This window comes from Cinclus cinclus, chromosome 6, assembly GCF_963662255.1.
Source record: "Cinclus cinclus chromosome 6, bCinCin1.1, whole genome shotgun sequence".
NCBI classification, from domain to species: domain Eukaryota; kingdom Metazoa; phylum Chordata; class Aves; order Passeriformes; family Cinclidae; genus Cinclus; species Cinclus cinclus.
The window spans coordinates 7,399,309-7,414,651 of record NC_085051.1 but is presented as its reverse complement, the minus strand read 5'-3'; the positions used below and the strand labels follow the sequence as shown (position 1 = coordinate 7,414,651).

The 15,343-nt window shown below is 39.9% G+C and overlaps 1 protein-coding gene across 1 annotated transcript; it reads right to left on the bottom strand.

Moving 5' to 3' along the window:
• Window positions 1-861: 861 nt before the first annotated feature.
• Window positions 862-7,976, bottom strand: CSRP3 (cysteine and glycine rich protein 3). Its single transcript, XM_062494846.1, has 5 exons — window positions 7,865-7,976; window positions 4,032-4,200; window positions 2,548-2,683; window positions 1,992-2,085; window positions 862-941 (listed from the first exon to the last, which is right to left on the bottom strand). Exons 1-5 carry the CDS (start codon window positions 7,974-7,976, stop codon window positions 862-864), a joined length of 591 nt encoding a protein of 196 aa, XP_062350830.1.
• Window positions 7,977-15,343: the final 7,367 nt, after the last annotated feature.

The following is a 15,343-nucleotide window of genomic DNA, read 5'->3' as shown; positions in this document are numbered from 1 at the left end:
AGCTGATGTCAGCCAAGAGAAGGAGGGGCCAGCTGGACAGTGTGATATGGATGTAAGTTAAAGTAGGTAACAATGAAAACCAGCAGAGAAAGAGTTCAAGATCAGGAAATTAAAGTCAGATATCATCTGGAACTGACACTGTAAGTAATGTAGTGAAATGCAATTCTTGTAGTTAAGAAATGGGGGGTTTAATTTATCTTGGTGAAATCCATTTATCTGAAACATTGTAGAATGTATAAGCACAAACAAATACAAATAAAAATAATGTGAAGCAGTAAGTATTTTATTGTAGCTTGAAAACAGACAAAACTTACAACACTGTATTCTGTGAAAATGTTGGGTTTTTTTTAGAAATGCCTCCCTCAGAGAGAGGGAATTTCAAATCCTTTTAAATTGTCTCAAAGCAAATAACATTTACTTGTTAAAACACAAATGTCAGCATATTCAAAACTCAACTAGGAGACTGGTGGAAATACAGACAGGTTAACACTGTGAACAAAAGAATCCAGTTTAACTGGGAACACCTGGAGCCTTCACTCCAGAAGCAATCCCTATCATAATGGGGCACTGTGAGTCTAAAATTCCAGTCTAAAATGTGATGAGTACTAGTTTAAGAAGCAATAATGTTCCATGAGGTTCCTGGTCTTTAGATATTAACACAAACATGAGTCTATAATCACTGTACCTTTTTTATCTACTCTAAGAATTTCTTAAGATACAACTCACACATTTTTTCTGCAAGGTGGAGAATCTTAATGAAATGCCCTAGGTTCTTAGCAATATGTGCTGTTTAATGTTTTACTTGGCAGCTATCACTTGGTGGCATCAACAGCAGTTTGAGTCTGTTGCATTCATTTCTTCTCATTCACACTCCTTCTTTTCCACTTGGGTGAGGCCACCAAACCCAATTCCTTTGGGACCAAAATTTTTTGCATAGCAAACTGAAAAAGAAGGAGAGGGAGGTAAATGTCTTTTGATTTTCATTTTTACATTACTATCAAAGTAAAATTGATAAAAAGGAAGGAAATCTGAAATAGTGTATTTCCCGTAAGTTTATCCAGGTCTTAATAGTGAAACTGGTATTACATATTTAAATTACACAAAAGTTGTATCTGGTGATCTCAAAAAAAAGTTAAGAAACTGTATTTTTTTAGGTCTAAGTAATATTTTCATTAAAGCTCCTTTCCTGTCTGAAAACGCTCAGTAAAACTTGGTCTGCTACAGAGTGAGCCAGAGATTTTCAAGGAGAAGAGCTGGAGCATAATTCAGAAACTATTGATGGGCATGTGAGTAATTCCATTTGAGCTCTACAGTGGTTAGTGTGTGCATATTTATCACAACTCTGCTGAGTGGTAATGGTGAGTATATTTCTCCAAACATGCCAATTTGATCCACTTGTGGTTGACAGACTCTACCTAAAGTCACAGAATTCCAGTATTCTTCTTTAGGGTTCTCCACGTATATAGAATCTTCGTGTATTTTTTCCCCTTTAAGCTATTTTTAGGAGTCATGTGAAGTCTGTGCACTTTCTGAATCTGAGAGGAACATCTAGATGTATAATTTACCATTTTTGCCTTATTTTCTATGCTACCAATGCAGTGGAAAGGTCTTTAAAATTTTACTGACAATAATTCCTTTTTGGAAGACCAAAGATCTGTATCTTTGTGGATGTTTTATTTTAGTGAGTGAGACTGTGCAGGTACAAGAGCCTACCTAGCAGGTATGGCCAGTGCTCTGTTAGAAGGTCTGACAGATTTTAGAGGTTGACACATTTGTAGAAAAATTCTAGCTTTAAAATTTAAATGTTAATAGTAGAAGCTGCAACTGCAATGTTACCATAGCTCTTTGCTTTCAGAAAGTTGTTAAAAAAAGACGAAATTTCCTGGGGATGTTAAGTGTACAGCAAGGTAAATCACAATGGCAATCCTAGGTCTGAAGAGACTAACTTTAGATTGACTCTGTACCCCAGTTCAGCACCCTGCAACTCTCACCTTTACAGTAGAGCTCTCCATCCTTGTCTGTAACGTTGGTGGATTCTAAACTCTTCCCACAAATAGCGCAGCGGAAACAGGTCTTGTGCCAAGGCTGAGCAAAGGAAGACAATTCGTTGTGTGGCACAGAAAGTGCACAGCCAGCAAGTACAAGAAACAAAGAAGTACTGCTTTGTGTGGTGTGGAAAGATTGAAATTCATTTGTTGATCTTGTGGCTTCCGTTTTTAGTCATTCTGGGTTAGCCTTTTTTAGTTACATTGTCTAATATATCTTCAATTCCCCCTACAAATAAATGTTTATAAATATACCCAGAGATGGAGGAAGAGCCAGCTTGTGCAGTAATTTGTGCTTGGTCCTCAGACATCAGTAAGAAGCAAAAAATTGAAGAAGGTTTACATAAAGTACAAGATTTTAAACCTGTTATAGCAATTTGCAAATTCATTATCATGTTTTCTTTATGAAGGAAAATATAAATGATCAAGGACCTCTTAGCTATATTTTCTCACCATTATAAAATAGTGGGGTTTGTTTCCTAGTGCTCAAGTCACTACTTACTTTTCCTCCTCCCATGATCTTCTCTGCAGCATACACTGATTTGCCACAACGGGGACATTTATCCACATCTGCCATCTTTCTGGCAAACTTTGAAGCATTAGTTGGTGTTGAAGGGCGAGCAGGCTTTGGTGACCCTCTACAACAGAAGTTTTTAAAGCTGCTTAAAAATGTTATCTTCTTAAGAAAAGGGATTTCATGATTTTTTTAGTAAGTCATTAAAAATACTAAATTGCTGGTCTCTGACATGCAAAAAGGTGATAAAAAAGAAGGAAATCGAAGTATTCTATTGAGTTCTGTGTTGTGTGATTGAAAAGTTGGTACTGTAAGCTCTGATATTACCTGTTCTGGGCTAAGTACATGGAGCTGGCAGCAGCCACATGCAGAAAAGATTAATGAAAATTGAAGTAAAAACCTATTTTCTCTCATTGAGAGGCAAGAAGGAAAATACAAGGAAAATATGTTCTCTAATATTTGTAACTGGTTATCTGCTGATACTCATCAAGCTGAAAATAAAAAAATCAGGTTTTCAGGCCATAGTTTCATTAGGCAATGAAACATTTGGACCAGGAATTGGGGTTCTTACTTGGCCTAGGGTCAAAAGGACAGCAGAAAAGTAGTTTTGTGTTTTGTTTCTGGACTTTGGGCTTTACATCTTTGTGCATAAAGCCTTTCACAGAATGATTTCTGAATTATCAAATAGTTGGACTGCAACAGGTCATAATATCCATAGGATGTGGCAGTTTTTAGTGCAGAACTCTGCTCATAATGGATTTGTATGGTACAAGGAGCTACAGTTAAATACATTGTTTAAGCTTTTATTTCCCACACAGCATATTGGTTAATTGGTTTCTCTATACTCAGACCACCAGAAGGAAGAAGCATCGTTGATTTAGAAATGTGCAGCTTTGAGAATTGCAGGAAAATCCTATAAAAATGAACTGTCAGAGCTAATTATGTGCTTTTGGAAGATGGTATCCCATTAGAATTTCTTTGTTCAAACACATTCTCAGTGTGTTTGTAAGTGTTATTTGAACCACAGGGAGGATTTAGAAATGTTATTTTCCCCACTGAGAGGAGAACTAACAGTATGGGGTAGTGTGATTATTTCTCTAAGAGTAAAACCTTAACTGTATTTTAGCCTCTAACAGGAAAAAAAAATTTTCTATGGTGAATGTGACTTTACCACTGTGCTACAAATGACAGATTACAATTGTGGTGAATATTTACACGTGTGATGGCATATAAAGGCTGCTTCTGCAGAATAATTGCCAATTGAAGGAGGGGATAATTTGTAAATCAGGCTTAAAGGGACTGAGCGTAATTAAAAACTGTAAATTACTGTGTCCATGGAAGAAAGGGTGAAGGAAAGTCTGCTCTGCTCCTTACGGTGGATGTTGTTATGGAAACAGAATAAAATATCTAAAACACCCTGGTAAGAGAGAAGCAGGACCAGAAAAAGGAGCAGTCACTGGGATTTAACTCACTGCTGCAGATTCAAGCCCAGGTGGTCTCCAGTGTCAGTGCTGAGGCATCCAGCCCCTTGTCCAAAGCCAACGCCTTTGGGGCCGTATTTTCTCCCATAACAAGTTTTGCAGTAGATTTCAGATTCGTGAGCTGCTACTGTGGTGCTGTCCAGAGCCTTCCTGCAAGCCACTGGAAACAGGGAGAGAGAGGCATGTATCAGCATTTGCCTTTTCAAATTTGAATTTATGTGGTTTAAAATAATTGGAATTAGTGTTTAGTTTTGTTTAGCTTTAAAAATATGGGGAAAGGAGCCAGTCAGTATAAAACTTGTCAGTATAAAACTTGACTGGGCTGTTGCTGAAGTAAGTTATCTTGTAACCCCAGGGAAATCTAGGTCTGTGAAGCTTAAAATGGACTCGAGATAAGCATCCTGAAAACTCCCAAACCTTAAGAAAGGGGGAAAAGAAGGTTGCAGGGGTATTGATGCCGCTGTGCATCTGGATTTTTCAAAGTAAATGCTCTGAGTCTGTGATGGCTTTCTCAGATCAGCCCAGGCTGTTTTGATGTGGTGTGTTTCTGAAAGAGGCTTTAACATTGACACATCTGGAGTCAGACAGGACATGTTGGGGGTTTTTTGTCATTATTTGTTTGTTGGAGCTGTGGCACTATGGCAAAGCAAGTGGCAGCTCTGTCAGACATCCTTCAGGATGATGAGAGTGTGGCTGTTGCTATTCCCAAACAGAGCTCTTATAAATCATGTTTGGTACAGAGAATGCCAGCTTTGCTTAGCTCACTAAGAAAGGTCTGGCAGACTTTTGGACAGAAGGTGTCATAGGAATGCCCAGCTTTCATCAGAGAATACAAATTATGTTCTCTACAGCACTACTAATAATGAATGGGAAAAAAGAATAGTAGCTACACTCCTCACTACTTGGTGAGGAGTGTATGCCTGTGTTTGCTACAGCACTTTGGGAACTCAGTCTGAGACAGCCTCCATCCCACAAAGAGAGGAAAATCTTCCAATTCAGAGTCTCTCTTGGAAACCAGGATTTTCTAGTATGCTAAAAAATTACTATTCCAGTACTTCTTACAAATTGTTCAACAGTGGTTGATTAGAAGTGGGGAAAAAATAGGCAAAAACTTTCTCTCCGGGTTCCTTAGAATAAATGCTTGCCCTGCAGAGGGCATTCCAGTCATGGGCTGTTGATAGCTTGGAAAACAAAGTTGCTGAGTTCATGTGTGCAACAGAAAGCTGTGAAATACAGAAGTGTTGGAAGTGCAAGCTCTGGAGGAGCTACCTGAGGGTTGGATTAGCCCCTTTCCCCCATGTTTACTTTAAATGTCCTCCTCTGAATCCGATTTATTGACTGCAGGGATTTTACACCCTGGAACCTCTGCAGTTTTAATTATAGACTCCTAGAATGTGTTGGGTCAGCAGGGACATTAAAGACCATGCAGTTCCAACCCCCAGACCAGGTTGCTGTTAAGAGGCAATATATAATACTAGTTGTACATCCCCAGCTCTCTGGTTTTCTTTGCTGCTTTCCTCCTCCCTGTATTGCATGGAGGGGGAAATAATTTGAAAAGACCTTTATACTTAACAGAAATAAAATGAGGCACTTCTGTAAATGTGCGAACCTCCTCGTAATACAGTCTTGCTTTGAGATGATAATTATATTTGCTAAGGGAGTTAAGGGATGATGGAAACTCTAGCAGCAGATAAAGTGTTTCTATTTCTGGTACCTTAGGGATAGGGTATCAATTCACCACGACAGATGGAGCAAAAGCCCTTGAAGTGCTATTGTTGAAATAACTTTGAGACCTGTCATCTGCCAACAGATCCTGTTCTCCCGCCGGCGCTGAGGAGATCCAGGTTGATGGCGTGAGATTCTGCCAAATGTCCATCACAGCTGCACTTTGGGAAAAAGCTGTCACTGAAACAACAGTCTGCAGGTAAACAGGAGTCTGCATGGGAAGGAGAGATTGCTGGAAACACGTTTCTCTCTTGCAATACGTGTAGGGAAAAACCATGGAGCAGAGAGAGTTTATATATAGTTTAGCTTGTCTGATTCTTCCTGCCCTAACAGGTTGCTTTGAGTTGTTTATGATTCTGCTGAAATTGAACTCTTTGGTCAAAAAATACTGATGTGTTTTGTGTGCCTGGTCAAACATAATGTGAAATAGAACATATATTTGAATTATTTTTATATAGAAATATACAAAACTGCAGCTAAACTGTTTCTATGCCTGAGTTCAGGTTGGGGAGGATTGGTTTCCTTCTGTTGAGAAATGAAATCCTATAAATGGTTCATAGAAAAGCCCATGAATGTGATACATGATCCTGAGGCACCCAGAGCTGCTGAATAGTGTATGTGAACCATGGGGGAAAGCAAAGCCAATTAGCATACCTTTCATATGCCAGCTGGGCAACTTAGATGCATCTTTAGGTTTTGACCTTAAACGTATTTCTGATGGGAATACTATTTCTAGTAACTAACCTATTAATAATTTAATTCAGGCTTAAAACAAGGGACAAATAAATGAAAATTAAAAAAAAATATATATATACCACCAACCAACCAAGAAAAGCCCCACAACAAACCAAATATTCAATAGAGCTAACAGATGTAGGTGGTTTATCATAAATCACTAAAAGAAAATAATGCAGTTGTACTAAGAACAGAACTTACACTTGAGAAATACTCATACCTATGCTCTATTAGGACATATTAACTCTTTTATTTTTCTTTACTATTAATTTTTGCAGGCAGAACATGGAAGCATTAAGAAGGTTCTAGTTGAGACTGAGATTTTCCTTTTATCATTCTGTAAGAATTGGCTGACGGTTGTCAGTTAACTGAAAACTTTTTTGAGGGAATCCTTTCTTACTTAGCCTTTTGGCCATCACTAAAGGCATCATTTGAACTTTAGGCATCACTTTTAGGGCACCTGGGGAAAGGCAAAGACAGCTTGGTTGTGTTCTTTGGACTCATTCTGCAAAGTGCTGCACTGTATCAGCTAAGCATCTAATGTTAGTCTCATGCCTCCAAGTAAGAAGTCTCTGTTCCTCCTGGAAAGGAGGGAGAAAATTGGATTCAATGGCTCCTAAACTGTCACACTGGAAGTGGTACTAGAAAGGTACTAATCCCAAGTATTGTCTCCAAAACAAACCCTTCAGCTATCTTTAGTTCTTAGCAAATTGTTTGTTCTCTCCCTCTCCACAAAGGGCAAACAGAGCTGAATTAGTACCTTCTCTCTGATTATATATATATATTTTTTTTTTTAAGTTTCTGCCTCTTCTGCAGAGAAAGCAAAAATCTTGGAAGCCAAACATCATGGAGGAGTGTGGAAGGAAAAAGTGAAATGGGACTACATGAAATATGGGAAGGAGGAGACAGGTACGTGCAGGGTGTTGGTGGGAGATTTTGATGACACCAGGGTCTTTTGTCTTTTCGGGGTGAAACAAATTGATGTCAAGATTCACTGTGAAAGTAGTCATCTCCTAAAAGTAAAGAAGTAATCATCCTTCTGTCTAATGAGTGCTGCTTGTTTAGTTCTGCTGGACTTTTTAACCTGAAGCAAACTTGTGCTGTGCCACATTGTGAGACAGAAGGAAGGGTTTCCTGGAGATGGACCTGGATACTGTGATTCTGCAGCACCTCAGTGTCCCTGTGACAAAATCCATCTCATGTTTGGACAAAGAAAAGCCAGGAGCCCAAGAGGCAGATTGCTCCAGGTAAAATGCAGCAAAACTACCTGCCAGATAATACAAAAATGAATGTTCTGGGTTTAATGGAAGAGTTATTCAGAGCTATGGGGTTGCTATGATGCTAAACCATTCAGCCCAGCTTACTGCAGAGGAAGCACGACTTGTGGAAACTCCTTCCATTGCACTGGATTTCCTCAGCGTGGTAGACTGTCTTTTCACAGGCCCCACACTTGGCTCCTCCTCCCCAGTTTGGCATCCTTATCTGGAGGGTTAATCTAGGAAATGAAATTACATAAGTAAATACAAGGGCAAATGTGAATTCTTTTAAATGGAACAGTTTGATTAAAAAGAAAAAGGTTGCTTTTTCCTCCCTCTCCAGTCAACTGCTACTGCATACTTGCAATATATTTCATACCTGTGTGGTAGCAGAAGTAAGGGAGCTACCCTGGTGCTTTGGGGACAGGGACTGTCTAAATCCCTGTGATTCTCTCTTGTAAAAAAGGATATTCCTTAGCTTGATATATTGTGATGGTAAATATGTGAAATGATTGCAAGGTGTTTCAATGAAAAGATGCTAGGACCACTCAACCCTCTTCTGGAAAAGAGGATCCAGGGTTTGTTTTCCATCAAATGACTTCCATCAAAGTCATTTTCTTTCAACACTGCCCTCTCTTGTACCCCAGCACAGGCTTTTCTGAGTTCCTCATGAAACAGCCACAAGATCTCTGTGCTGCACAGCCATTGTAAAGTAATAATGGATAGGTTCCTGAAGTGCTTAAGGTGTGGGGTTTTTTTCTTTGTCGATTTAAAATCTAAACATCAGAGAAGAAGAAAAGAGCCATGGTTACCGTTCCAGTTCTTGCTATTCCAGTCAGTCCTGGAGTGCCTTGCCCAAGGTCACACAGGAGGGCAGGAGCCCAGCCCAGGTCTCCTGATGTCAGGCTCAGTTGCCCTTCCCTGTGATTGTGCTGTCACACACCTGGAACAACCCCAGCCCTCAGCCTGCCCTTCTGTTTTCTTGTTTGAGTCATCGTTTCTGGAAAGACTGGGATGTCATCTTGTCATCTGCACGCCGTTTTATCGGCTTGTTCCAAGTTCCTGGCACGGGCCTTCCTCCTCCTACTTGGAAAAGCAGTCACCTTCTTATTATAGTTCTTTTGAAGCCTGCTTGTGCTATTTGTGTTTGATTAAATTCACCAAAAGGTGCTTTTAACTAAGGGGAGGGTTTTGAAGGCTGAATTAGGCCTGCTACCTGAGAATTTTCTTCTGAGGTCAGGTGATAGAGAGAGGGGAATTTATCATAACAGTGATGTAACAGAGCTGGTGTTTTCTATTAGTTGCATTTTAGACTAACAATATATATTTATTTTGGACTAATGTCCAGTGCTTATCATCATCTCAGTGACTTCTGCACTTGAATCTTCTGAATTTCAGAATGAAATGAACAATGCCTGCATGCCAGCTCTGCAGCCTGGGGGAAATCCTTCCTGACAACGAAGACCAAAAATGCAGTGTTACAATAGATTTGTCTGTCCAGCAAAAAGAAGGTGCACACACTGGAGCAATAGCACTGGAGACATGGCAGTGGGGGCACGTTTTGCAGTCTGTGTTTGATAACAATGCAGACACCAGCATATCCAAACATCTCTGCCTTACCACTTATTAGCATATCCCTAACCCTGTGTAGTTAGTCACTGTTGTGACTGCTACCTTCACTAGACAGCGTACCTGTCATCTCTGTGCAAGATCCAATCTCTTCTCCTGTTTGTGAGGCTGATTTATGCTCAGCTGAACACCTTCCCCAGCTCAGTCAGCCCAGCCCTCTGCTGTCATAGCAAAGCAGCATCGTTAATCTCTTCCAGACCCTCCCAGCTCCCTTGGGAGGCTGCTCAGGAGCAGAACTGCTCTGGCAGTTCCAAAACAGTAATGGTGCAGAAAGGAAATGAAAACTCAGCTTTCTTCTTACCCTGTTCATCTGTAATGTAGCAAGTGAGAAGCAAAAAAATAGATGTTGATGAAATAAGAAACAAAACTAACCGTGCACAATGAACAGATGATGAATTTGATCTCTCTCACTCAGTGAAGCCTTTACTGAACAGTGCTGTTAAATTGGTTTTTCCATTTATTTTAAATAAGAGGTAAAGAAAAAGAAAGGAATAGTTCATGTACATGAAATCTTATTCTCACTCTGCCATTCTATATTTTCTTCTATTTTTAAAGTACTTTTATTAAAGTACTTTTTTATTGGTGCCATTTTTTCTTTCTCTTATGAAAACAGTTCAAGCAATGCTTCAAACATTTTAAAAGAAGGAAGAGCAACCGTGGGTAAAAATCAGTTTTGTGACACTTCCTTGAAAGTTAAGAAGAGATTTTTGTGTCTGCAGTGTTCCCTTTCTAATCAGGTTTGCAGTGGAATCCCTTCTCAGCTGAGGCAGCACTGACAGCTGCCTGGGAGGAGAGTGGTTTATACCTCTGGTCTCTGTAAAGCTGTTTCTTCTCCCTTGGCTCTCCTCAAAGGCACACCAAGCCTTCAAGTCTGTGGCAGCAGCAAGGATGGTTGTTGGAAAGTAGCTCCAATTACATCATCAGCTGATGGGGAAAAAAATAGTCTCTGAAAAAGTCTGATAAAGTGTGATAGTGAACCTTGTGCTTTCAAGGGCTGTGGTTAAAACTCTGAGAAAGACCATTGTTCCTGAGCCTAATTATAGTAACATGACTGGGCATGCATACACATTTTCCATGTTTTTTTGGCATCACCTGATGGGAAGCTGTAGGAGAAAGAAGAAAGGCATGGCAGAAATATTCCCATAAGTATACTGGTGTAAGAACTGCAGTGCATGCCATGATGTCTGTGCTGGCTGGAGGAACAGCTGGGTGAGCAACAAGGGCACATCTGTGCTCTTCTTGTCTGGGCTTATCTGGAGATGAGTGGCCATCCCTGCAGATGCTGCCTGTGCAGCAGGGTGACCATGAGAAAGTAACCTCCACAGGGGGTGTGCCACTCATAGTTTTGTACTGATCTTAATTATAATGGTGGATACAGCTCCATCCTTTCAATGTGCAAATAGAATGTGGTCTCCCATTTGTCATCAGAAAAAAATAGATCCCCATGAATTTCCCTGAACTTTGTTGACTTAATCAGGTTAACTTTTCATATCTGCTTATCACATGGTACTTGTTATATTCTGGTGATGTGGTGGGAAGTGGAGCAGACTCATCCTAAATGTAAGAAATGTGTGACACAGAAACTTCTGAGCGTTGGTATTGCAATGTGTGGGCACTCAGGGTGCTGCTAAGATGGAGGAGTGTTCTTGGGCTTGCTCAGTTACTACTCAGTAGTTTGTATCATTCAGAATGCAGCTTCTGTATAGATCAGAATTCATACACAAGATGTGCAGCCAAGGATTCATGCCTCCCATTATTTAGAGCTTATATTGCTACTTTATAGGCTGGGCTGAGAGCAAGGAAGCCTTTGAAGTGTTGGTGTGCTCTGCACAGGCATGAAAACATTGTGAGCCATCTTCTTTTGGGCTATTAGTCATACTGTCCAAATCTGGGTGTCACATCACTGCCAAAGAGTGTCTCTTTCTACTCTAAGTGCTATTGATAAGGATAACATTCAAAAATATATTTTGATCCAGTGATTGAAATAGGTGGTGGATGCAGTATGGGCCTGATGAAATGTGGAGGAATAAATGGCAGTGCTAATGCCTGACTGTGCTGCAGGTGAAAAATGTAATTAATTAATTGATTAATTGTAATTAATTCTGGTGCTTCCTTGCTAAATACAAGGTCTTCCCTTCTAAGTGCTCATGCATCTGACAGTATAGAGCTCAGGTCTTATCTGAATAGACTGGAGACTTGTGTATTGTGTGGCTGGCAGGGTTATCTCGGTGCCACATGTGCTGCAGGATGGCTTTGAAGGGGATAAACAGAATGGGGAATATTGGTCTTTGTGACCACTGGTAGTAGAGATGCTGAGTGGGGAGTGGTGGGCAGGGTGTGCCTTGCATCTCTCTGCATTTTAGTCCCAGCTAAGCTGCTTGGTCTAGACTCAGAGGATAAGAATACTGATTCCTTGATGCCTTATCTAACGAGCAAGCAATAATAATATAAATCTCAAACACCGCTGTCCACATTGAAATGCAAAGTATGAAGGCTGTATTTGAAATGCTTTCCCCAGCTGAAGTCGGTGGGAGATGCCAGTGCAGCCAGAACTTCACTCTGGTATCTAATCACAGCTCTGCTGTGACCTGTCCTGTGACCACCATGACTCATTTGACTGTCCTTAGTGGTACTCACTCCACCAGCACCGTGGGTGTAGCAAGATACGTCTTCCTTTATATAATAGCAATAAAATGTTGCTGTGTTTTTTTCTGCAACTGACACTCACGGTGAGGTTTTATTTTGATGTGTCTGCATTTGAGATGCCACTGCACCTCAAAAAGCCTGGAGGTGTTTCTGTCAAAATCTAGCCCCTTCTCCCTCAGCAGGAGAGATTCACAACAGAAGGAACATTTGTGTTTGAAGATTGAGCTCATTTGATGGAGATGTGATCTTGTTATGTGTTTATAATAGTATTTCTGGTATTCCAAGGCATTCAGTGGACTGTGGGTACAGGTAAATTTTATTAGCTAGTGTCATACGTTGAGCTTCTACCATGATCTCGTAATAACCAGCATTTCCCCCTTACTTCTGCAGTAAAGCAACACAGAGAGGTCAAGGGATAGGAATTCTAACACTGGGAAGTAAATATTGATTTTTCATTGACACTGGTCACACTAAATTATGCATGGTGCTTTGAAACAAAAGATTTTAAGTGAGCTGATGTGTAGCACATGATGTGTATTGCTGAGAGCTGATAGAGCCCATTCCCTTGCTTTCATCTCTGTTCTTCCACTTTTTCTATTATTTTCTAGTCTAATGATGCCCCATTTCCTTTGAAACATCCTTGATGCACACTTTTGCAGAAATTTAAGATTGCATCTCCAAAAAATATGGTATCCTGACACTAGAAAAAGGTACTTATTTTTGACTTAGAAACCAACCACACTCCTCATTCACATGCTTGTACATTTGCACTCATAGTTCAGCCTGATCTATGTGGCTGTGGAAAGCTGCATCCTGCTGTACAAGTGACCCATTCCTTTTTCCACAACTAATCCTGGGCTATCAGCCTTCACTATTCCTTCCACAAGATCATTCTCTAAATCCTTATTTCTGCACTATGTCTTTTAAGTGCCCGGCAAAACTATTACAGACTTTGAAATAGCACTGTGGTGACTGAGATAAGACACAGAGTTATTTTATCTACATACATGGCTTTATTCTCTGAAATTATTTTACCTTTAAGCAGAAAACCTTCCATAGTAAAAACACATATGGATTTATGGATTTTTATATGAATTATTTCTGAAGACTTGACTGATCAAGCTGTCTTGGAATTCTTGAATGAGGGATTTGGGAATAATTATTTCATCCTGCACTCTTACCTAGCCATATTTTGTCACGTCTGCACAGAAGTTTTCTTCTTATTTGATATGAAACCAATTGGTCACCAACATTAAATATTTTGAAGACTGGTGGGGTTTGTATTGGTTTTTTACTTCTAGGATACTGTTATGAAAGCACAAAAATTTGTATGCTGTGTACATGCACTTTCCAAAGACTGCAGAAAAATAATTCTGTAGCTTTGTAAAAAAATTGTTAAACATTCTGAAACTTCTGTTATCCAGTCTTGCTTAGTCCAAATGAGTGTCTCTAATGAGGATCCTCCCAGCAACCCTTCTCTTGCAACACCAGTAGCAACTCCCTTGGCTGAGCCAGAAGAATCTCTTTCTACTGGCTACTCCAAACCTAAATCACTGCTCTGTAGGACTCATAGTTCTATACTGTGCTATACATACATGGTTTTCTTTGTCAGGCAACAAATTACTTCCATCATCTTTAAGGAATAAAAAAATACCCAAACCCATTTTGGCAGAACCCATGAGACTTTACTTACCAGAGTGGCTTTGAAGTTTCTCCCTCTTTTCTTGGGTCTCAAAGAGTTTGAAGAGGAGGGGTTCTTGCTCTCTTTAAATGCAGTGACCACCTCTGTCAGCCCTGTAAGCTGGGAGGGGAGGGGAGGGGAGTGAGAGTTTCAGGGATCTGAGCAATGCCATTGCTATCACCAAGCTGAAAATAACCTCTGACAAAAGCCTGGCATTTTGTTCCCTTATGTCTGCTTGTGAGTAGGTGGACAACAATGCAGCCCCTCGGATTACACCTAAAGGACATTCCTTACTGCAGCCTAACAGATCAGAAATAAAGATTAAAGTTTTATAGTTGCTCTACTGCATTGCTTAAATGTGAATCATGAAATAGCAGTCCCTGAAATGACGATCTAGTTATTAATGGCCACATTGCCAAATAATTTACTAAAATAATTGTTAAAAATAATAATAAAACTTGTTTGTCGATCACCAGGAAAACAGTTATTTTAAATTAAATAGCATTTCATTCTGCAGTGCATGGTTTGAGAGATACAACTCATTTGTCTTCTAAGATACAGAGGATTATGCTTTTAACTCAAATCTTTCTTTTTTTACTGTTTTTAGGCATTAAGGTGGGTAGCTAATATATGTAATATTTAGCCTGTGTAATTATTGCAATTATATTTGCCATGCCTGATTGAGCCCCTTAGAAATGGATGAGGCTGCAGATGTGTTAGATATAGGCAGTAAAGTATGAAGCAGGTTTTTACAGGGGTTTTTTTTTGAGGGTTTTAAAGGTTTAGTAGCTTATTTTCTGAACAGATGCCTGAATTTAGCAACTTTGTTCAGGATCATGGACTTTGCTGTGTATGAAAGGGCCCATCCCAGGGTTAAACACCAGAACTCTCAAGCTGAAAGTCTCAGCCTGGGGACTTGCATGGAAACATAAGAAAATTAGATGCCAAATCCATGTAAGACTTTAGGATTTAGGGGTCTGTTAGCTGAGGCTGCTAAGAAAACACTTAGGAACCTATTAAATCTGTTTGCTGTTGCATTGGGCAGGGATTTTATAATGCAGAGACAGGTCCTTGGTGTAAAACTGAAGGACTGTTTCTTTTCTGAGCAGAGGAGCTGGACTCCATCTCTTCTTGGTCATTCTCCCCAGATAGTTAATGGAACTATTCTATATCAGAAAAAGCCACATGCAGAGGGAACAGTGCAGTGTGGAGTATGAGGGTTCATTGTAAGAGGGCAGCAAGAAGAGGTTGGGGCAGGCCTGAGCTCTCTCCTGTAATACATGGGAAGCACTGACAAGTTTCTAAAATCTTTGTGTTTACATTCTTGGTGATTTATATTAGGACCCCTGACATTTGAGAGAGATGAACCTTCTCTATAATGTTTACTCATATTTTATAGATCATATACTTGGATGGATAACCAACTGCAGGGAACTCTGTGTAGAAAATGTTTGCCCCAAAAGTTAAGTATTTTCCCTTTGGTTTTGGCAGAGGATTTAAGGGAAAAATGCAGGTGAGAAACTTTTAGTTTTCCTGGTCTTGGGTGCTGCTTAATTTCTGTGCTGCTGTGTGCCCTTGTAAGGATTGTTGAAAGGTTCTTTACATCTCCAAGGCAGAGCTGGATCTATACA

Bases quoted from the DNA above. Each gene is read 5' to 3' on its own strand.
- CSRP3 (XM_062494846.1), bottom strand. From the start codon at position 7,976: ATGCCAAACTGGGGAGGAGGAGCCAAGTGTGGGGCCTGTGAAAAGACA. The intron at 2,086-2,547 runs GTAAGTAGTGAC...TCCTTTGCTCAG, and splicing joins AGATCATGGGAGGAGGAAAA to CCTTGGCACAAGACCTGTTT. The intron at 942-1,991 runs GTGAGAGTTGCA...CTTCTTTTTCAG, and splicing joins TGGAGAGCTCTACTGTAAAG to TTTGCTATGCAAAAAATTTT.